This window comes from Pan troglodytes, chromosome 2, assembly GCF_028858775.2.
Source record: "Pan troglodytes isolate AG18354 chromosome 2, NHGRI_mPanTro3-v2.0_pri, whole genome shotgun sequence".
Taxonomy (NCBI): Eukaryota; Metazoa; Chordata; class Mammalia; order Primates; family Hominidae; genus Pan; species Pan troglodytes.
Genome location: NC_086015.1, coordinates 199,201,509 through 199,225,295, shown reverse-complemented (window position 1 = coordinate 199,225,295; position 23,787 = coordinate 199,201,509). Strand labels below are relative to the sequence as shown.

At 45.0% G+C, this 23,787-nt stretch overlaps 1 protein-coding gene and 1 non-coding gene across 6 annotated transcripts in view; one reads left to right on the top strand and one right to left on the bottom strand.

The window, feature by feature from the left end:
• Positions 1-10,191: 10,191 nt before the first annotated feature.
• The window catches only part of TFRC (transferrin receptor), a 44,213-nt gene continuing 30,617 nt past the window's right edge, over positions 10,192-23,787 (top strand). The window contains exons 1-7 of one of the 5 annotated variants that reach the window (XM_003310190.5): positions 10,192-10,311; positions 15,272-15,330; positions 17,052-17,253; positions 18,291-18,486; positions 20,264-20,413; positions 20,918-21,020; positions 22,861-22,974. In XM_003310190.5, the coding sequence (XP_003310238.2) occupies positions 15,295-15,330; positions 17,052-17,253; positions 18,291-18,486; positions 20,264-20,413; positions 20,918-21,020; positions 22,861-22,974 (801 nt within the window). In that variant the 5' untranslated portion in view covers positions 10,192-10,311; positions 15,272-15,294. Of the gene's footprint in view, positions 10,528-15,271; positions 15,331-17,051; positions 17,254-18,290; positions 18,487-20,263; positions 20,414-20,917; positions 21,490-22,073; positions 22,975-23,787 lie in introns of those variants that run through there. The other 4 variants (XM_063806476.1, XM_003310191.5, XM_063806477.1 and 1 more) reach the window with 4 other exon arrangements.
• Positions 19,536-19,597, bottom strand: LOC112208793 (U7 small nuclear RNA). Its single transcript, XR_002943353.1, has one exon. It is a non-coding gene; the product is annotated as a U7 small nuclear RNA (small nuclear RNA).

Below are 23,787 nucleotides of genomic sequence, written 5' to 3'. Positions count from 1 at the left end.
GAAGAGCGAAACTCTGTCTCAAAAAAAAAAAAAAAAAAAGAAAGAAAAGAAAGAAATATCTCGGATTCCCCACATAGGAATATGAATCCAAAATTTGAAATTAACTTAAATCTGAAGTGAAAAAAAATAGATCCCTCAGATACTAGATCTTCTCAAATGGTTCCACCTAGATGGTCCCTGTACCTCTTGAATAGAAATTCTTCCCTGGGGAGGTGTCTGCAGAGCCATGTGGGTGGTGCAGTCAGTCTGTGTCATGCTTGGGTTTGTAAGGAGGCAGTGTAGTGGAATTTTTTAGGGCCAGGTTAGAAGCTAGATGACCTAGGCTTGAATTCTTGCTGTCACCATTTATTAGCCATGTGACATGGGGCAAGTTACTTTACTTCTGTATTAAGCTAGTTTCCACACCTGAAAATGGGATTACCTCTTTATTTTTAAGAGTTTTTAATTTTTTTTAAGAATTTATTTTTAAGAATTGTTCTGAGGATTGCATGAGCTCATATGTTTAAAGGCGCTAGAATGGAGCACCTGGTAGATGTACAATAAACCTTGGCTATTTTTATTCAGCTCCAAGGCAAGGATGTTCCTAGCCAAATAGATCAGGCTCTTTTCCACCTCCAGCTGAATTAGACTGGTGATAAGCGGGGACAGATCCTCTTCATACGCTATAGTAGACTGTAACAGTACCTGGATATCACATTCTCCATGATAAAAGGAGCATAGAGGGTACTAGTACACGGCAAAACTAGATTTGGGGCCCAGGTCTTTCTGCTCCAAAGATTGATCTATTCTCTTGAACCCTGCTGAAAACTCAACAGAAGTTAACAATAGACAGTGGCTATTAAGGTAGTGAATATGGTGGCAGACAGATGGCCACCAAAAGCTGCAGCATCTACAACAGGGGAATGATGTTCCTGCCCCCTCTGGATTGGCCAAACTATACTTCCAAAAATGACCAGTGGGGCCTGGCGCGGTGGCTCATGCCTGTAATCCTAGCACTTTGGGAGGCCAAGGTGGGCAGGTCACCTGAGGTCAAGAGTTCGAGACCAGCAAACTTCCGTCTGTACTAACACAAAAATTAGCCCGGCGTGGTAGAAGGTGCCTGTAATCCCAGCTACTCGGGAGGCTGAGGCAGGAGAATCGCTTGAACATGGGAGGCGGAGGTTGCAGTGAGCGGAGATCATGCCACTGCACTCCAGCCTGGGCGACAAAAGCGAAACTCCGTCTCAAAACAAAAAACAAAAAACAAAAAAAACACACAAAAAAACCACAAAGTGACCAGTGGGTGGGGAGACATGGAATCACGCCCTGTGGTAACCATTAGAAGGGATTTGGATATTTAGCTGGAGAAGACAGCTGTGGACAGGAGAGCAGTCTTCAAACAATAATTAATTTATAGGATGGGCGTGTTGGCTCACACCTGTAATCCCAACACTTTGGGAGGCTGAGGTAGGAGGACTGCTTGATCCCAGGAGTTTGAGACCAGCCTAAGCAACATAGCAAGACCCCATATCTATTTAAAAATATATATATATATAAAATAATTAATGTATAGAAGAGGGAGAGAGAATTTAGTTTAGTAGATCAAACTTTTGTTTTTCTTTTGAGACAGAGTCTCACGCTGTCGCCCAGGCTGGAGTGCAGTGGTGCGATCTCAGCTCACTGCAACATCCGCCTCCTGGGTTCAAGCAATTCTCCTGCCTCAGCCTCCTGAGTAGCTGGGATTACAGGTGTGCGCCACCATGCCCAGCTAATGTTTGTAGTTTTAGTAAAGATGGGGTTTCACCCTGTTGGCCAGGTTGGTCTTGAATGACCTCAGGTTATCTGCCCACCTTGGCCTCCCACAGTGCTGATATTATAGATGTGAGCCACCGCACCTGGCCCAGATAAAAACTTTCTGACAGTTCGAACTGCCCAGGTCTTTCTGCTTTGGGAAATTATAGATTTGCTCCCATTGGAGAGGTCAAGGAGACACTAGATAACCACCTGATGAGGTGAAGTAGAGGAATTTTGTTGAATTAATTCAACATACATTTTTTGAGCACCTATTATAGGTCAGAGACAGTACATTAGTTATAGTTCCTTCTGAACTTGAAACTCTATTATGCAGTGAGTTCTATTTTGCCTCCGAATGGGACTAAACAGAACTTCATATCCTACTCAAAACTTCAACTTAGACCACTGTACTGGTTGGCATAAATGTCCTTGTAATCAATTTAAAAATTGTCTTTGGCTAGGCATGGTGGCTCATGCCTGTAATCCCAACACTTTGGAAGGCCAAGGTGGGTGCATCACTTGAGGTCAGGAGTTCGAGTCCAGCCTGGCCAACATGGTGAAACCCCATCTCTACTAAAAATACAAAAATTAGCTGGGTATGGTGGTGGGCACCTGTAATCTCAGCTACTCAGGAAGCTGAGGCAGGAGAATCACTTGAACCCGGAAGGTGGAGATTGCAGTGAGCTGAGATCGTGCCACTGCACTCCAGCCTAGGTGACAGAGCACAACCCCATCTCAAAAGAAAACAAACAAACAAACAAACAAAACAAAATTAGTTATCTTTCACTGTCCTAAGTAACCTTTCCATTTGCTATAAAATGGGAGCAAACTCCTCCATATTAATCTGAATCTTGCCCCTATTCCATGTTCTCGTGGGTGACCTTCCGTTTGGCAATGGAGAAAGAAAATAATTGAGTCAGCAGGATAAGGACAGGAAACTGAGGGTGGAGAAAAAGAAATGCAAAATAAAATGGAAAATAGTATCAACCTCAAATCTACGAGTTGACAGTCCACCCGCCTTTTTTCTAGGTTGCATCCTGTTCCAAAGTGGCAGAGCTCCACATTTTTATTTTATGACTCCGGTCCTAAAGTGATTGCCCGAGGCTTAGGATTCCAAGGAAAATAAAATGCATCCGGCATGTTAAATAGGAGCTATGGTCAGAGCTGAAGGTAGGTTAGAGTGATTTCTGTAGAAGCTGCTGTGAAGACCAGCCGTGTGACAGGCAGGGTGCTGCCCTCACTGACCGGAGTGTGTGCAGCTATTTGACAGCATTTGAAAAGACTTCAGGCCGGGCATGGTGGCTCAAGCCTGTAATCCTAGCACCTTGGGAGGCCGAGGCAGAAGGATCCCTTGAGCCCAGGAGTTTGAGACCAGCCTGGGCAACATAGGGAGACCCTCGTTCTACATATTTTATTTTAAGAAATTTAAAAAAGTAAAAATAATGAAAACACTGGGTGTGGTGTCTCACGCCTGTAATCCCAGCACTTTGGGAGGCTGAGGCGGGTGGATCACCGGGGTCAGGAGTTCGAGACCAGCCCGGCCAACATGGTGAAACCCCATCTCTAATAAAAATACAAAAATTATCCAGGCATGGTGGTGCGCCTGTAGTCCCAGCTACTCAGGAGGCTGAGGCAGGAGAATCACTTGAACCCAGGTGGCAGAGGTTGTGGTGAGCCGAGATTGCATCACTGCACTCCAGCCTGGGTGACAGAGTGAGACTCCATCTCAAAAAAAATAAAGATGGAAAAGACTTTCTCTCTGCCTTCTAACTCAGCCTCCCAACTCATTAAAAACAAACAAGCAAACAAACAAAAAAACCGTAACCAATATTTGCTGAAATGTAGGGCGGTAGAAAGTTGAAACAGCGACAAGCAGAAAGAACAGGGAGAAACCTTGGGAATTGAAATTTAACTTTGAGTGTCATTTATCCTGTTCACTAAAAAGTCATTTATCCTGTTCACTAAAAAGTCTTGTGCTCTGAGAGAGGAAATGGCCTAGGACTATGCTTTTCAAAAATAGGTTACGGCCCATTGGGAAATCAATTGAATGGGTTAAAAATTAGCATTTTTACTATTAAATAGAATAGAAAATTCTGGAGGGCTTTCCACACCTCAAGGGTATTATTTCATGAAACTTTTACTTTGGGTTTCAAGGAAATATACACATATATACACACGCATCCACGTGGGTGTACTGAAGGAAATATACACGTGTATACACACGCATACACATGGGTGTACTGAAGGAAATATACACGTGTATACACACGCATACACATGGGTGTACTGAGTTGTGAAGTAAGATGGACGTTTGTCCATGAAATGCAGTAAAAAACGTTTGAGAAATGCTGACCTAAGAGACTTCATCTGCTGTTTGGGCCACAGGTAGGACCCCAGAAAGAGCAAGTGGCAACTTTGTAACTCTATTACAAAGTTGGCAAATTAATGGTATTTTTGTGGGATTTTTTTTTTTTTTTGAGACAGTCTCACTCTGTTGCCCACGCTGGGTGCAGTGATGCAATCCCAGCTCACTACAGCCTCAGCCTCCCAAGCTCAAGCCATTCTCTCACCTCAGCCTCCAGATGCCCAGCTAATTTTTTGTACTATTGGTAGAGATGGGGTTTCGCCATGTTGTCCAGGCTGGTCTCGAACTCCTGCACTCAGGCCATCCATCTGCCTCGGCCTCCCAAAGTACTGGGATTACAGACATGAGCCACGGTGACTGGCATTATATATTTATTATTATTATTATTGTTATTATTATTATTTGAGAAAGGGTCTTGCTCTGTTGCCCAGGCTGGGTGCAGTGATGCAATCTTGGCTCACTACAGCCTCAGCGTCCCAAGCTCAAGCCGTTCTCTCACCTCAGCCTCCAGATGCCCAGCTAATTTTTTGTATTTTTGGTAGAGATGGGGTTTTGCCATGTTGTCCAGGCTGGTCTCAAATGCCTGTACTCACGCCATCCACCTGCCTCGGCCTCCCAAAGTACTGGGATTACAGAAATGAGCCACGGTGACTGGCATTATATATTTATTCTTATTATTCTTATTATTTGAGACAGGGTCTTGCTCTGTTGCCCAGGCTGGAGTGCAGTGGTGCAATCTCGGCTCACTACAGCCTCAGTGACTGGCATTATATATTTATTATTATTATTATTTGAGACAGGGTCTTGCTCTGTTGCCCAGGCTGGGTGCAGTGATGTAATCTCGGCTCACTACAGCCACAGTGACTGGCATTATATATTTATTATTATTATTATTATTAGTTGAGACAGGGTCTTGCTCTGTTGCCCAGGCTGGGTGCAGTGGTGCAATCACAGTTCATTGTAACCCTGAACTCCTGGGCTCCAGCCATCCTCCCACTTCAGCCCCCAGAGTAGCTGGGACTACAGGCAGCACCACCACACCTGGCAATTTTTAAGTTTTTTTTGTAGAGATAGGGGGTCTCACTGTGTTGCACAGGCTGGTCTTGAACTCCCGGCCTCAAGCGATCGATCCTCCTGCCTTGGCCTCTTGAGTGCTGGGATTAGAGGCATGAGCCACCGCACTAGGCCTGGCCTTTAAATATAAGTTCTTATAAATATACATTATGCTTCCCCAGCTACATTGTTTGCCTTTTCAGGGGTACAGACTTGCTTCTTACCTCTTTACACGTCCTTTTCCAGCACATAACAGTACTCGATAAATAATGATGGCATTACCTTTCTGTATCCACTATTATCAATGACCAAGTCACTTTTTCTGGAGTAGGTGCATTCAAAAGCCATTGAAGGGCCGGGCGCGGTGGCTCACGCCTGAAATCCCAGCACTGTGGGAGGCCGAGGCAGGCAGATCACGAGGTCAGGAGATCGAGACCACCCTGGCCAACATAGTGAAACCGCATCTCCACTAAAAATACAAAAATTAGCTGGGTGTGGTGGCAGGCACCTGTAATCCCAGCTACTCAGGACGCTGAGGCAGGAGAATCGCTTGAACCTGGGAGGCGGAGGTTGCAGTGAGCCGAGACTGCGCCATTGCACTCCAGCCTGGGTGACAGAGCAAGAAAAAAAAATTTTCCTTTTCTTTTTTTTTTTTTAAAGCTTCGACCCGTCACCACCACATTTACTCACTTAGACTGGGCTCTGCACTAGTAACACCTTAAATTTGTATAAACATGTAGTTTAATAAGTTTTCTTACTTTTTATTTCACTGGTAAATGAATGAAGGCAATAAAGGGATATTATTTCCACATGGCAGACAGGGAAAATGAAGTACAGAGCCATGACTGACGCCCATGTTTCCGCAGCACAGTGGGTGACAGTCCCACTGGGACAAGTTGCTAATTTCTAGGCGGGGGCTTTCCATCTTATTTTTGAGGCGGACTCACTTTGTCACCCAGACTGGAGTGCAGTGGCCCAGCCTCAGCTTACTGCAACCTCCGCCTCCCAGGTTCAAACGATTCTCCTGCCTCAGCCTCCTAAGTAGCTGAGATTATGGGCACACACAACCACGCCTGGCTAATTTTTGTATTTTTAGTAGAGACAGTGTCTTGTCATGTTGGCCAGGCTGGTCTCGAACTCCTGACCTCAAGTGATCCTCCCGCCTCTGCCTCCCAAAGTGCTGGGATTACAGGCGTGAGCCTCCATGCCCTGCCAGCTGGGGCTCTTTCACTAGGTAAGTGGCTTATCTGGTTTGCTTTTCCTGCCAGTTCTCTCTCACCAAAAAGCAAGACTTCTGCTTTCATCTCTTGGTGAAGAAAAAAGAGAGGGAGGCAGAATTTTGCCGTTAATCATCCTGCACTGTTGTTTCCAGCAGTAATTCCCCTGAATTAGCTGTCAGACATCTCCTTAGGAATTTTAACACACACCACAGGCTCCTTCTCACTACAGAGCCTTCAGGTGGCGGTTCTCCTCTGCTGAAATGCCTTCATCCTTCCTCTTCATGAGCCCACATCCATCCCAGTCTGCAGACATCTTCCACGTCACGTTCCTACCTGACCCCACTCCGCCCCACGAGGACTCTGATTCAACCATGCTGACCAACAGTCTATGATGTGCCAGTCATTGCTTTTAGGGTCTTCTAGACCCTAAAAGAGGTATTTTTGGAATGAGGTATTTTTATTCCCATTTTATTTTTTGAGAAGGAGTCTTGCTGTGTCTCTCAGCCTGGAGTGCAGTGGCACAATCTCAGCTCACTGCACCCTCTGCCTCCCAGGTTCAAGCGATTCTCCTGCCTCAGCCTACTGAGTAGCTGGGATTACAGGTGCCTGCCACCACACCCGGCTAATTTTCGTATTTTCAGTAGAGATGGGGTTTCACCACGTTGGTTAGGCTGGTCTCGAACTCTTGACCTCAAATGATACGCCCGCCTCAGCCTCCCAAAGTGCTGAGATTAGAAGTGTGAGCCACCGTGCCCAGCCTTTATTCCCATTTTAGAGCTGGTACAACCCAGGCTCAGGAAAGTTGAGAACTCCAGCTTCTTGGCCCTCCAGGCTTTGTGCTCTTTTCTTTTCCCCACAGCTCATGGTATCTTTTTCCTTGCCAACCTCCTTCCCTTTATGAAACTTCTAGTATTTCTGTGTACGATGCAGAAGAACTGCAAGAGTTTTAGTTCCAGGATGAGGTAAGCCTCATGGAATAGTTTGTGGAGGGTTGGAAATTAAATAATTTCCAATAATAATTTCGAATAATTAGGCCAGGCTCGGTGGCTCACGCCTGTAATCCCAGCACTTTGGGAGGCCAAGGCAGGCAGATCATGAGGGCAGGAGTTCACGACCAGCCTGGCCAACATGGAGAAACCCCGTCTCTATTAAAAATACAAAAAATTAGCCGTGCGTGGTGGCACGTGCCTGTAATCCCAGCTACTCGGGAGGCTGAGGCAGGAGAATCGCTTGAACCCAGGTGGAGGTTGCATTGAGCCGAGATGGCGCCACTGCACTCCAGCCTGGGTGACAGAGTAAGACTGTTTAAAAATAAATAAATAAATAGTAAAAGTGTTAATAAGTGGACTTTAATTGCAGTGTCTATTAATACTAATAACAGCATAAAAATAAAAATATAATTGATAGCCTCTTTAGTGTCACGTTTATGGTTTTATTTTAGTGAATATAAATTTTTGAGATTTGAATTTTCATGTCCAAATGGTCCTGGCCTCTAAATGTCTCCTAAACATATTTTTCTTTCTTTTCTTTCTTTCTTTTTTTTTTTGAGACAGAGTCTTGCTCTGTTGCCCAGGCTGGAGGGCAGTGGTGTGATCTCAGCTCACTGCAGCCACCCCCCTCCCGGGTTCAAACGATTCTCCTGCCTCAGCCTCTGAAGTAGCTGGGACTACAGGTGTGCGCCACCACGCCAGACTAAATTTTGTATTTTTAGTTGTGATGGGGTTTTATCATGCTGGCCAGGCTGGTCTTGAACTCCTGACCTCAGAAGATCCACCTGCCTCAGTCTCCCAAAGTGTTGGGATTACAGGGATTAGCCATCGCATCTGGCCGCCTAAACCTATGTCCTCCATGAGGCTATAAGATTTTCACCTGCAAATACCAGCATTGTTTGTTTCTTTTTAAAAGATACTTCAGTCAAGGAAAGGCAGAAAGCCAGGCATGTTAGCTCATGCCTGTAATCCCAGCACTTTGGGAGACCGGAGGCAGGAGGATTGTTTGAGCCCAGGAGTTCAAGACTAGTCTGGGCTACATAGCAAACCCTGCGTCAAATTAAAAATAAAAAATAAATAGGCTGGGCATGGTGGCTCATGCCTGTTATCCCAACATTTTAGGAGGCCAAGGTGGGCAGATCACCTGAGGTCAGGAATTCGAGACAAGCCTGGCCAACATGATTAAATCCCGTCACTCCTCAAAATACAAAAATTAGCCTGGCATGGTGGCACACACCTGTAGTCCCAGCTACTTGGGAGGCTGAGGCAGGAGAATCGCTTGAATCCGGAGGCAGAGGTTGCAGTGAGCCCGAGATCATGCCACTGTACTCCAGCCAGGGTGACAGAGCAAGACACTGTCTTAAAAATAATAATAATAAAAATAAATAAAATTAATAATTAAAGAAATAAAGAAGGAACACCACAGGGGAGCAGGCCTGGTGTCTGAATGTTAAGGTAGGCCCTCTGTGGATGTGCATCCTTAACCTTTTCCTGATTAGATCATTAAAGGTGCAGCAATGCTCCTGCTCATATGACTTTTTTTTTTTTTTTTTTGAGATGGAATCTTGCTCTGTCGCCCAGGTTGGAGTGCAATGGCACGATCTTGGCTCACTGCAACCTCCGCCTCTTGGGTTCAAGCGATTCTTCTGCCTCAGCCTCCTGAGTAGCTGGGATTACAGGCGCGTGCCACTATGCCTGGCTAATTTTTTTTGAAAATTTTTTAGTAGAGATGGGGTTTCACCATATTGGTCAGGCTGGTCTCGAACTCCAGACCTCGTGATCCGCTCACCTCGGCCTCCCGAAGTGTTAGGATTGCAGGCGTGAGCCACCGCGCCTGGCAACTCATATGACTTTTAAACACTTCTCTTTGGGGAGAGAGATTTTAGAGAATGGGAGTAAAGAGAAAGGCGGTGAGAATCCCAAGTACTTTCTCTATCTTAGAGCAGAAAAAATAAAGGGAAGAGTAAAAGCCCAAGGCCCAGAAACGGATTTGCTTCTTAAAGGGCTGTTCTGTGTCCCTACGGGCCTGAAGGTCAGTTTATGTGCAATGCTTTTTAAGGTATGGGTTGCTTTCTTGCATTGTAGCTACTACCTCCCTGGCCTGCTGGTTACTGACCAGAGGGAGGGAGAGGGTGTGATTGTTTGGAAAGAGTTTAAACAGTGACAAGAATTGAATTTTATTTATTTGTTATTCATTGCACAATCCAATAACAGCGATGGCAATGAAAACGAAAGTTAATCTACAATCCTATCACCCTATTAAGTCACTTGTTTCTATTTTCCCTTTTATTCCCTCATGCATTAAACATTACGCAAAGCACTCCGCTAGTCTTGGTTAAAGTGCAGCTTGTATACACTCTGAATAAAAATTTGCATTTTGCTTTTCTTTTCCTTTTTGTATTTCTGAGGCTGCAAAATACATCTTCACAAGAGTGGCTTTAATAGTTACCTAACATTCCATCCTGCACGTACACTTCAAGGCACTGCCGCAGTGCAATATCCAACATTTAAGCGTCAACGTCAACAGATTGGACCTAGCACTGCAGGGACTGGAGGTTGGTCAAGGTCAGGCGGAGGCTGCCAGGCTACCAGGGTGGAGGAAGGCGCCGAGGCAGAGGCCAGTGCGCCCATCGCGCGGCTCCTCGGGGCACCTGCTGCCTTGGCGCCTTTTCCCTTGGCCTTCGCCTCGCCCGCAGCGCCCTCCGCAGACGGCCCCGCCCGCTGCGCGCGCATCCCCGCCCCCCGGGCGATCTGTCAGAGCACCTCGCGGAGCGTACGTGCCTCAGGAAGTGACGCACAGCCCCCCTGGGGGCCGGGGGCGGGGCCAGGCTATAAACCGCCGGTTAGGGGCCGCCATCCCCTCAGAGCGTCGGGATATCGGGTGGCGGCTCGGGACGGAAGACGCGCTAGTGTGAGTGACTGCGGGCTTCTAGAACTACACCGACCCTCGTGTCCTCCCTTCATCCTGCGGGGCTGGCTGGAGCGGCCGCTCCGGTGCTGTCCAGCAGCCATAGGGAGCCGCACGGGGAGCGGGAAAGCGGTCGCGGCCCCAGGCGGGGCGGCCGGGATGGAGCGGGGCCGCGAGCCTGTGGGGAAGGGGCTGTGGCGGCGCCTCGAGCGGCTGCAGGTACACGGGGTCGGGCGGCTGTGCGCAGAGGCGTCCCTGCGCCTCTCGTCCCTTCGCCTCTCGTCCCTTCGCCTCTCGTCCCTTCGCCTCTCGTCCCTTCCCTTCTCTCTGCCTTCTTGCCCGCCTCCTCGGTCACAGAGCGACGAATGACGAGACCAGGTGTACCCCCACTGTCGCTCTCAGCCCCGGGGACTTCGGGTCCTCGCCCTTGAAGGCTGCAGGCCCTAGTGCGCCGGCTCCGAGCTGCGGGTCCGGGAGCGCGGGCGCAGCCAAGGTGCAGCTGCGCGGCGTGCGGCGCCGGGGGAACACGTGGCTGCTCCAGGAAGTCGCCCCAGGGAACGGCTGGGATTCGTGGGTGACCTTGGGCTCCTAAACCTTCGGTTCCCCGGGCTCCGGGCGGGCCCCGTTCTCACTGCGGAAAGGGACAAAGCTGTCCCCGATTCGGTTACTAGCGTGTTACAGGCATTAAGTAGATACGGGTTTCTGTAAACTTACCCTTCGGCTCTGGTACAACCTGATCTTGCCATGCTCTGCCTGTTCGCCTTGTGTGTGGATTCTGTTGTCTCAAGGCAGAATCCGACTGAACGCCGCAGGTGTTCACATTAAGAATATTGCTAGCAGTTCTCACTACAAGACGGGAGCCATAGGAGTGACTTATTTGTGAAAGATACTTGGAGATTAGCGGTGTGGTCAGAGGGCTGTGCTGGATTGATGGGCGCCGGAGAGGCCGATTGTGTCACATTCTGCTGGACAGTTCTTTTAAGGTTGGGAGGGTGGGTAAGAAAATACATTCTGATTCGGCTCTTTTCGGATAACGCTTTCCCTCTGCTTACTGCTTGTAGAGACCTCACTTACCCGGGGGACTGGATTCTGCAGCTTTTTCCATTTTCTTCCCCGTTGATAAGAGGATTAAAGTAGGAAATTGTATTTGGCTACCCCATGCTTATATGCTAAGCTTACTGTGAAAATTAAGGTTAGGCTGTCTAGAGTACTTGTGGACCCTGCTGGTTCCCCCCGCCCCCCGGCCCTGAATTTTGGGTTACAATATGCTTCTCAAGAAAACTCAGAGTTAAGATAATTTTTGTCATCGATTTTGCAAGGTTATATATAGCATAGCATCCTTCAATTTCCTTTGGATGTTCTTATCAAGTAATGGTGGCTGTAAACCTAGCCTGTGTTGAAGATTGTTAGATAGACAGCAGTTTGGCTAACTCTGCCCTAAGGCGAGGCAGTTACTTGCCTCTGATAATGTATTTAAATGTCATGGAGCAAGATTCCCAGCTAAACCTGAATCGATCACAATGCTAGTTAAAAATGACCCTCGGCTGGGCGCATTGGCTCCCGCCTGTAATCCCAGCACTTTGGGAGGCCAAGGCAGGCGGATCACCTAAGGTCGGGAGTTCGAGTCCAGTCTGACTAACATGGTGAAATCCTGTCTCTACTAAAAACACAAAAATTAGCCGGGTATGGTGGCTCACGTCTGTAATTCCAGCACTTTGGGAGGCCGAGGCAGGTGGATCACTTGTGGTGAGGAGTGCGAGACCAGCCTGGCCAACATGGTGAAACCCCGTCTCTACGAAAAATACAAAAATTAGCTGGGCGTGGTGGTGCACACCTGTAATCCCAGCCACTCAGGAGGCTGAGGCTCGAGAGTCGCTTTAACCTGGGAGGCAGAGGTTGTAGTGAGCTGAGATCGTGCTACTGCACTCCAGCCTGCGCGACAGCGAGATGCCATCTCAAAAACAACAACAAAAAAACTCCCTACTAAACCAGAAGAGTGATGGGGATGGGAAAAGATTCCTGGTCCAATGTTTTCATTATATTTTTCATATCATTTGGAATCTCATGCATCAGGCATGCCCCAGTACTGTTAAAGACAATATTTTTACTCATTATCAGGTAGTTCAATACCAGTTATTACAGGATAGGGAAGTCAGTCAGAGAAGGCTTCATAGAGATGAAGCCTTGAGCTGAACCTGGAAGAAATGAGGAGGACCTCAAGGAACAGAGAAGAATGTTGGTGGGTAAAAACAGGGGCTGGATTCTGTCTGATTTTGGAGAAAATAGAGGGTAGTGAAGTTGTTAGGCAGTGAATGTGTTCCATTTCATGGTTCAAAACGTGGGGCTACGTTTTGCCTACCTGAGCTTCATTATTAATGTGAGAAATTGAATTGTTGTTTTCAGTCACCATTGAGAACACCAAAGATAACACAAGTAGCTTAGATTATTATTTATTTATTTATTTTTGACAGAGTTTCACGCTTGTTGCCCAGGCTGTAGTGCAATGGTGTGATCTCGGCTCCCCGCAACCTCCACCTCCCCCAGGTTCAAGTGATTCTCCTGCCTCAGCCTCCCCAGTAGCTGGGATTACAGGCATGCACCACCATGCCCGGCTAATTTTGTATTTTTTTAGTAGAGATGGGATTTCTCCATGTTGGTCAGGCTAGTCTCAAACTCTCAACCTCAGGTGATCTGCTCGCCTCGGCCTCCCAAAGTGTTGCTGGGATTACAGGTGTGAGCCACCATGCCCGGCCATCGCTTTGTGTTCTTAAAATTAATTTAAAACAAGAAAACTTGAGGAATGATGGTTCAGATGAGTGTTAAAACTTGCAAGATGTTTTTTCCTAGAAAAGGATGATTAAAATTGGTTCAGGGTGGGGCCTTCCAGTTCTGGCTCTAATGATTGGGTCCTTACTGTTCTGGTGGAGTGGTAGTGATAAGCTTTTTGTAACAGAAGGGGCAAAAGATTGTGCTTCTGGCTGGGCGCAGTGGCTCACGCCTTCGATTTCCTTGGGATGTTCTTATCAAGTAACTAATCTTAGCACTTTGGGAGGCCAGGTGGGTGGATCACCGTAGGTCAGAAGTTCCAGACCAGCCTGGCCAACATGGTAAAATCCCGTCTCTACTAAAAATACAAAAATTAGCTGGGCATGGTGGTGGGCACTTGTAATCCCAGCTACTCGGAGTCTGAGGTGGGAAAATGGCTTGAACCCGGGAGGGGGAGGTTGCAGTGAGCCGAGCTCCTGCCATTGCACTCCAGCCTAGGCAACAAGACCGAAACTCTGTCTCAAAAAAAAAAAAAAGATTATGCTTCTAAGAATATGGTCTATTGCATATGGACACTGGTTTTTAAAGCTTGAATTTAAAAAGAATTTTTTGTAATAGGTTTTAGAGCTTTTTCTTTTTCTTTTTTATTATTTTTTTGAGATGGAGTCTCACTCTGTCACCCAGGCTGGAGTGCAGTGGTCCCATCTCGGCTCACTGCAACCTCCACCTCCCGGGTTCAAGTGATTCTCCTGCCTCAGCCTCCCCAGTAGCTGGGATTACAGGTGCCCACCACCACGCCCATCTAATTTTTGTATTTTTAGTAGAGATGGGGTTTCACCACCTTGGCCAGGCTGGTCTCAAACTCCTGACCTCATGATCCACCTGCCTCGGCCTCCCAAAGTGTTGGGATTACAGGCATGAGCCACCGTGCCTGGCCAGAAAGCTTTTTCTTAATGCCAGTTATAATACCCTTTGCTTTACAATTTGCATATACCTCACAGCTTGCTTTGTGCCATGTGTGTGTTTAATATGCCCTAAGTGTACTCGTATATAGGAAAAGCTTTAAAATGGTATCCAATAAATGTCCATTTTGCAAATCTCCGGATCATGTCATTTTCAAGTATCTAGATGCCCTCAAACCAAATTAACTGGAAAATTCAGATTTCAGTTAAGGCCTTTAACTTAACTTAGGACTTTGATTACAGAGATGTATTTTGCTTTGACAAAAGTTAAGGTTAATGTCTTAAATTTCCAGAGATGATAACACAATTTCTATAACCCAGTAACCCATTTAACTTCGCTTAGATTATCAGTTTTCAGCCTTGAACAGGCCACTTAGTTTCTCTAATAACTGGCCTCTTCATCTGTAAAACAGCGTAATCTGTGTTTCGTGTTATCTTTTTGTGTCAAAGATCGAATCACTTGTAGGAACTATTCATTCAGTCAGGATCAGGATTTCTTCCCCTTCCCACTGGAGATGGTTTGTGGTATTTGTAGCATAACTGGTCTTGTCTGATTTAGTCTTAATTTTGTCTTTTTGTATGTGTCACTTTTCTTTTTTTTTTTTGAGACAGAGTTTTGCTCTTGTTTTCCAGGCTGGAGTGCAGTGGCGCGATCTTGGCTCACTGCAAGCTCCGCCTCCTGGGTTCACACCATTCTCCTGCCTCAGGCTCCCGAGTGGCTGGGATTACAGGCGCCCACCACCACGTCCGGCTAATTTTTGTATTTTTAGTAGAGACAGGGTTTCTCCATGTTGGCCAGGCTGGTCTTGAACTCCTGACCTCAGGTGATCCACCCATCTCAGCCTCCCAAAGTGCTAGGATTACAGATGTGAGCCACCCCGCTCGGCAGTATGTGTCACTTTTGTCTACTCGGAACATAGTGGTTCGTACCTATAATTGCAGCACTTTGGGAGGCCAAGGTGGGAGGATTGTTTGAGGCCAGGAGTTCAAGACCAGCCTGGGCAACATAGGGTGACCTTGTGTCTACAAAAAGAAAAAAAAAGAATTATGTATATAACAAACTTTAAAAAGGATCCCACTTAATTTAGTTGTCATGTAAACTATGGTTAAATACCTTTTCTAGAAAAGTGATAATGTATTTTAAAAATTTAATGTATCATTTAGCCTGGTAATAGAAAGCTCACTAATCTGATACAGTAGTATCTTTCTCAATAATTCTCTATTCTGATACCTAGGTTCTTCTGTGTGGCAGTTCAGAATGATGGATCAAGCTAGATCAGCATTCTCTAACTTGGTAAGATATTTTCAGTTGTATTTCTGTGTCTGCAAGAATGTGAAATATACAAGCATGACTTTAACTGAGTAAGCATGAAATAATAACCCCAATCTATTATCAGGTATTCATTTACATTTGAATTGGTAGTCTTGAGGCATAACTGATCTCACAAAGAGTTCAGCCTTCAGTAGGGTTAATTATGGAAAGTCTTGGAAGAATTCTCAGAGTGGTTCTGGGTGTGGTAGATGGGGACAGCTTAGTAGATAAGACGAATTAAAGCCCTGATCAAAATGTTTTAGTAGGAGAGGTAAAAAGCAAAGGCTTGTGGGGCGCTGTGGCTCACGCCTGTAATCCCAGCACGTTGGGAGGCTGAGGTGGGTGGATCACCTGTGGTCAGGAGTTCAAGACCAGCCTGACCAACATGGTGAAACTCGGTCTCTACTAAAAATACAAAAAAAAAAAAAAAAAAAAAATTAGCTGAGTGTCATGGCGCATGCCTGTAGTCCCAGCTACTTGAGAGGCTGAGGCAGGAGAATTGCTTGAACCCGGGAGGCGGAGGTTGCAACGAGCTGAGATCACGCCATTGCACTCCAGCCTGGGCAACAGAGTGAGACTCCGTCTCAAAAAAAAAAAAAAAAAGCAAAGGCTGAATGAGGCCAAGTGTGGTGGCTCACTCCCGCAATCCCAGCAGTTTGGGAGGTGAGGCAGGAGGATCAGTTGAGGAGTTTGAGACTTGCTTGGGCAACGTAGCAAGCCCATCTCTATTTAAAAAAAAAAATGAAATTTTAAGAAACATTGAGTAGACAGTATGAGTGAAAGCTGAAAGAACATACAAAAAGAACAGCCATCCAGGCCATGACGAGAAGGAGCCTAACTCTTAACACTCTGTCTAGACCTCAATTCTCTCTTATTTGTATTTATTTATTTATTTATTTTTATTTTATTTTTTGAGATGGAGTCTCAGCCTGGGCTCTGTTGCCCAGGTTGGAATGCAGTGTGCAATCTTAGCTCACTGTAACCTCCGCCTCCTGAGTTCAAGCGATTCTCCTGCCTCAGCCTCCTGGGTGGCTGAGATTACAGGCGTGCGACACCATGCCCAGCTAGTGGTTTTTTTTTTTTTGAATTTTTAGTGAGAGGGGATTTCACCATGTTGGTCAGGCTTGTCTCAAACTTCTGACCATAAATGATCTGTCTGCCTCGGCCCCCCCCAGAGTGCTGGGATTACAGGCATGAGCCACTGTGTCTGGCCTATTCTCTCTTTTCTGTCTTCTATCTTATGCTTAGTCAGAATTTCTGCTTATTTATAACTTTGTTTTATTCTTGCTCCCTTGCTCCCACCAGCATCATGGTCTGGGTTACTGCATAGTATCCTGAACTGATTTGTGCCCCTAGTCCCAGCTACTCAGGAGGCTGAGGTGGGGGAATCAGTAGAGCCCAGGATTTTGAGGCTGCAGTGAGCTGTGATCACACCACTGTACTCCATCCTGGGAGAGAGAGGGAGACCTTGTCTCAAAAAAAAAAAAAAAAAAAAAATTTACAAAAAAGGAGAGACTGACTGAGAAGACCAGTGTGAACTAGCCCTTGACTGGGCCCAGGGAAGAGTGTTGGTTTGAAAGGAGAACACCCTGAGGAATATATAGCAAGTTATAGTAATGGCCCAATAACAAGCATATACCTAAACGAGTGTTTCCTAAACATTCCTGTGCCTGTTCTTCATCATGCCTTTTTCCGCAAAACAGTTTGGTGGAGAACCATTGTCATATACCCGGTTCAGCCTGGCTCGGCAAGTAGATGGCGATAACAGTCATGTGGAGATGAAACTTGCTGTAGATGAAGAAGAAAATGCTGACAATAACACAAAGGCCAATGTCACAAAACCAAAAAGGTGTAGTGGAAGTATCTGCTATGGGACTATTGCTGTGATCGTCTTTTTCTTGATTGGTGAGAATGACCAAACTTCAATGTTTTCTATAACCAACTCTGGGAAGTCTGTTATTTCAGCTCAGCATATAGTTATTTTGTACCTTTTTTTTTTTTTTTTTTTTTTTTTTTTGGAGACAGAGGCTTACTCTCTTGCCTAGGCTAGAGTGCAGTGGCACCATGTTGGCTCACTGCAACCTCGGCCTCCCAGGTTTAAGCGATTCTCTGCCTTAGCCTCCTGAGTAGCTGGGACTATAGGCGCCCACAACCACACCTGGCTAATTTTTTTTTTTTTTTTTTTTTTTGAGATGGAGTCTCACTCTGTGGCTCAGGCTGGAGTGCAGTGGCGTGATTTCGGCTCACTGCAATCTCTGCCTCCCAGGTTCAAGCAATTCTTCTGCCTCAGCCTCCTGAGGAGCTGGGACTACAGGCGTGCACCACCACACCTGGCTAATTTTTGTATTTTTAGTAGAGACGGGGTTTCACCATGTTGGTCAGGCTGGTCTCTAACTCCTGACCTCGTGATCTGCCCGCCTCAGCCTCCCAGAGTGCTGGGATTACAGACATGAGCCACTTTCCCATCCACTTTATGCCTTTTTAAGTGCCACTAGGAAGACAATCATGAGTAGATTCTATACCTGTCATTGAATTTAATCTGGTTGGAAAGAGAGACCCATGAATTATTTCAATACGACGTGCAAGTGTTTTCTTTTTATTTATGTATTTTTTTGTTTGCTCCCACTCCACCAGGAAGCAAATGCTACGCTAGAAAATATCCGCAGGACACTGGCGGTGCAGCAGCTCAGTCTCATGTTTCAAGGGGGTCTTTTGGAAAAAACTACCTATGTTTTGAATAGGTAGCTATTTGAAATAAAGCTAGTATATAATTTATTAAGTGGTTTAAAGTATACAAAACTGAGATGTGTTATATACTTTAAAACTACTTAGAATTTGATGAAAACCAGTATTTTCAAGGCTTACCTGAAAATATTAACAGATTAACAGGGATAGATTACAAATGAAATTCTGAGTTCAGCTCTGGAACTTTGTCTCTTTAGGATTTATGATTGGCTACTTGGGCTATTGTAAAGGGGTAGAACCAAAAACTCAGTGTGAGAGACTGGCAGGAACCGAGTCTCCAGTGAGGGAGGAGCCAGGAGAGGACTTCCCTGCAGCACGTCGCTTATATTGGGATGACCTGAAGAGAAAGTTGTCGGAGAAACTGGACAGCACAGACTTCACCGGCACCATCAAGTGAGTGCCAGCTGCTGTGCAAGTATCTAGAAAAGTAATTCAGGAATTATGACAGGCCACGGGGAAACAATAATGGTGACACTGCAGGGAATGGCTTGTTAGAGAAGACAAGACTTGTCATGTTTAGCTAAAGAGGGGAAGGGGCCTGTAAAAAACTGAAACTATACTGGTAGGGAAAAAGGTAGAACTTCTCTGGGGAGTCTCCTTTTTCTTAAAAAATTAATAGGCCCTTGATGTTTTCCCTATCTTTGTAGCTTATTGCTTGCTGTCATTCTCTGGCTCTGATTTTTCTTCTTAACCTCTTGTAACGTTGTACTAAGCTCTGCTTTGCTGACAAGGACATCAGTAGCTTTTCTCTGTTTTAGGAAGCAACACATGCCAGAAGTAGCCTTTTTCATCTCCTTGATCATGGGTAACTGCCTGCCTTAAGTCTCTAGGGCTTCTTAATTTCTGTGATACTCACCCATTAACCCCTAGGCCAGTCAGTATCCAGAGACAATGTCTCCCTCTGGTGGAGGCTGGAATACGGTGGCATGCTCTCATCTCACCGCAGCTTCATCCCCCTACCATAGCCTCCTGAGTAGCTGGGACTATAAGCACGCAGCACCACACCCAGCTAATTTTTTTTTTTTTTTTTTTTTAAGAGATGGAGTCTCACCATGTCTCCCAGGCCGGTCTGTTCTTAGATTTTTATTTATTTACTTATTTATTGTGAGATGGAGTCTTACGTGTTGCCCAGGCTGTAGTGCAGTGGCACGATTTCAGCTCAGTGCAACCTCTGTCTCCCAGGTTCAAGCAATTCTCCTACCTCAGTCTCCTGAGTAGCTGAGATCACAGGCTTGTACCACCATGCTCTGCTAATTTTTGTGGGTTTTTTTTTTTTTTTTTTTTTTCCAGAAACGGGATTTCACCATGTTGGCCAGGCTGGTGTCTAACTCCTGACCTCAGATGATCCTCCTGTCTTGGCTCCCAAAGTGCTGGAATTACAGGATGAGGCACTGCACCTGGCCAAATTTCTATTTTATATTTATTTATTTATTTTATTTGTAATGGGCTTTCTGGCAAAAACTAGAAAGCATGCTAGACAAATTCTAAAAGAGCTGTAACACTTGTCCATAGAGTTTTACTATCTTTGCACATACATGCCTCTGTGCAAAGAATAAATTTATCTTTTCCTTTTTGCAAGCTTCCTACAGTTACAGTGGTACTATAATTCTTTAGTCTTAAGTTATGGCATTTTCTACTTCATCTAGTTGATGCTTTTGTGTTTATTTACTATACACCAGACCTTATGCGTAAAGTGAGAGTATAGTCCACCCCACAAAAATGTAAGAACTAATATGCTGAGTAAATAGAAAGAACTATGGGAGATCGGACCAAGGAGCAGTTCTGCTTCAGGGTATTCAGATGCTTCACAAGTAGGTGAGAATTGAAACTATGCACTCTGTTCAGCACAGTATTACTATCTTAGATTTTATAGTAGATCTGGAAGCTACTCATTTCCCCTAAAACTATCCTAAGCAGATACATTGTGTTATGATGAGGCTCTTGAAGGAGTGCTTTGTAGTGGGTAAAGAAGCTTTGAAGTTACAAGATTTGGGGCAAAATTTTTTTTCTTTTGTGATATTCTGGTCAGTCTAGAAGTTTTGGGTCACAGTTCATTTATCTGAATTATGAGGGATAATATTTTGCTTTCAAAACAATTTGTTTAATCCTTGACTTAAATGTTTATTTTAAAGTAAACTTAAGTTCATTTAAAAGGCATTTTCTCCTCCAGGCTGCTGAATGAAAATTCATATGTCCCTCGTGAGGCTGGATCTCAAAAAGATGAAAATCTTGCGTTGTATGTTGAAAATCAATTTCGTGAATTTAAACTCAGCAAAGTCTGGCGTGATCAACATTTTGTTAAGATTCAGGTCAAAGACAGGTATGTTGAAAGATGGTAAACTTATTTTTATACAAGTAGCTATTTTCAGGTGTGCTAAATATAGCAAAGACTTTTGGTTAGTGTTGTTGGTGTTTTTTTGAAATGGAGTCTCGCTCTGTTGCCCAGGCTGGAGTGCAGTGGCACAATCTCTGCTCACTGCAGCCTCTGCCTTCTGGGTTCAAGTGATTCTCCTGCCTTAGCCTCCAGAGCAGCTGGGATTACAGGCGCATGCCACCATGCCCAGCTAATTTTTGTATTTTTAGTAGAGGTGGGATGGTCTCGAACTTTTGACCTCAGGTGATCAGCCCGCCTCGGCCTCCCAAAGTGCTGGGATTACAGGCGTGAGCCACCGCATGCGGCCCAAAGGTTTTTAAAATAAAAATCAAGCTTAAGATTTAGAGGTAAATTTCCTCAAGCCAAATAATGCAAGACATACTAAATGTAAGCTATTGTGTTTTTTGGAAGGATGACCTTAGGCTTATTTTAACTTAATCTTTTTAACAGCGCTCAAAACTCGGTGATCATAGTTGATAAGAACGGTAGCCTTGTTTACCTGGTGGAGAATCCTGGGGGTTATGTGGCGTATAGTAAGGCTGCAACAGTTACTGTAAGTAAGGCAAAACAGTGCATGAGACTCTTCCCTATTGAATCATTCAAAACTCATCTTTTCTGTTCTTAGGAGTTATAAATTTACCTGTAAAATGTAAATGATCATGAGATATTTTGGTTTTCAACCCTCTAATGACACAGTCAACATGCATTGTCTTCTCTCTCTAATCACTTTCCCCATGTCCTGTTTTATTTTTTCTTTATAGTACTGCTAGCAGCTGACATTATCTATGCCTTTGTTTCCATTAGAATGTGAGCCAGATGAAGAACCATGGGTTAGTTCTATTTACTGCCATGTTGCAGAGCTTTGGAGAATGGCTGACATACATAGTAGTATTTGCTAAACAAATGCATATCCTCCCTGTGGGGACAGATGTAAATATCCATCTTGGCTGGGGCCTAGTCTTAGCTTGATTCGTTAATGCTTGATCTTTTTCTATTTTTGTTTTGAGACAGGGTGTCACTCTGTTGCCCTAGCTGGAGTGCAGTGGCGTGAGCTTGGCTCACTGCATTCTCCACCACCACCCAGGCTCAAGTGAGCCTCTTGAGTAGCTGAGATGTCCAGTTAATTTTTATTTTTTATTTTATTATTATTATTATTATTATTTGGTAGAGACAGGGTTTTGCCATGTTGGCCAGGCTGGTCTTGAATTGAAACTCCTGGGCTCAAGTGATTCACCACCCTCAGCCTCCCAAAGTGCTGGGATTACAGGAGGAAGCTGCTTCGCCCAGCCCTTGATCTTTTTAAATTTAGGCAAATATAGTCAAATTAACACAGAAATAGAGAACAGATAGATAGAATAATTTTCAGCTTAAAAATCACATTCGTGGCTGGGCGTGGTGGCTCACGCCCGTAATCCCAGCACTTTGGGAGTCCAAGGTGGGCGGATCACCTAAGGTCAGAGCTACCAGCCTGGCCAACGTGGTGAACTCTACTAAAAATACAAAAATTAGCCAGGCGTGGTGGTGGGTGCCTGTAATCCCAGCTACTTGGGAGGCTGGGGCAGGAGAATCGCTTGAAGCCAGGAGGTGGAGGTTGCAGTGAGCGGAGATTGCGCCATTGCACTCCAGCCTGAGCAACAAAAGCGAACTTCCATCTCAAAAAAAAAAAAAATCACATTTGTAAGTCAGGCTCTGGTGGATACCTTTGTAAGTCAGGGGCATCTCTAGTGGATACCTTTCGGGGCTGGTGCAGTTCTGTGTTGATTCCTTGCCTTTCTGGATACTTGTGCTTTATCCCTTTGCCTGGCTGCCTATAAGCCAGGAGTTTAGAGGTGGGTAGGTTGTTCTGTTAAAGAACATTGAAGATTTTTGTTCAACTTCAAGCTTTCTGTATTGAGGGCTTGGTTGTTAGTGTCAGTTTATGGCTGTTCATCTGGACTCTTATGAGCTTAGGAACATCATGACACATCTAAAGTTGGTGTATGCAAGTCACTTTGTTGTAATAGATGGTGTTTTAATTTTGGGACAGATTTATTATCAGACCTTTCAGTTAAAACCTATTTCTATGATGTCCTCAAGGCTAAGATTGTTCCAGGCCTCCAGTCCCATGACCAGCCTACATAGGCCTCTTTAATCTAAATGCCCTTCAGATGAAAGGCAGCATGGGATAAAAGCATGAAAGACATAGGAGGCCAAAAATCTTGATTTTATTCCAATAGCTCTGACCTAAAAGTTGTAAAGTTTTTTAGAACTCATGTCTTTTTTAGGCCTTGGCCTCCTTTTATCTCTTACTTGGGTTGCCTGTCTTAGGTTTGATCTATAACACTCTTCTGTCTCAAGATTTTAGAGCTGTTCCGATACCATAATGCTCATTAAATCTAATGTCTTTGTTCTAGGGTAAACTGGTCCATGCTAATTTTGGTACTAAAAAAGATTTTGAGGATTTACACACTCCTGTGAATGGATCTATAGTGATTGTCAGAGCAGGGAAAATCACCTTTGCAGAAAAGGTGAGTATGAGTTATTATAATATTAAATACAGTACTTTTGGTATCTTACTCTTCAGGTAAGTGATATTTCTTGTTAATATTTTTACATTCTGAAAATCAGCAATCTTAAACTCTCATACCAGATAATATAATTTATTAAAATGCTCAACAAATGAAGTAAGTTCCACTTACCTAATCAGAAGTGGTTAAGTGAAAGCTATTTCTCTGTATAACTCAGTTTTACGCATATACAGAATTCAGCTAAAAGCATGTTTTATAAAAAGGAAAATTAATAGTCAAACATACACAAGGAACTAGAGTGGAACATATCAAAAGACAGTGGTGATTTCTGCATTTTTAAAAAAGTGGCAGGGCTCACACCTGTAATCCCAACACTTTAGGAGGCTGAGGTGGGAGGACTGCTTGAGCCCTGGAGGTTGTGAGATGTGACTCGTGCCACTCCAGCCTGAGTGACAGTGAGACTCAAAAAAGTGGTTGTCTTAGATGGGTTTTTGTTGTTTTTCTTTTCTTTTTTTTTTTTTTTTTTTTTTGAGACGGAGTCTCTTGTCACCCTGGCTGGAGTGCAGTGGCGTGATCTCAGCTCACTGCAACCTCCGCCTCCCGGGTTCAAGTGATGCTCCTGCCTCAGCCTTCTGAGTAGCTGGGATTACAGGTGCCCACCACCACCATGCCTGGCTAATTTTTGCATTTTTAGGAGAGACAGGGTTTCACGACGTTGGCCTGGCTGGTCTTGAACTCCTGATGTCAGGTGATCCACCTGCCTTGGCCTCCCAGATTGCTGGGATTACAGGTGTAAGCCACCACTCCTGGCCT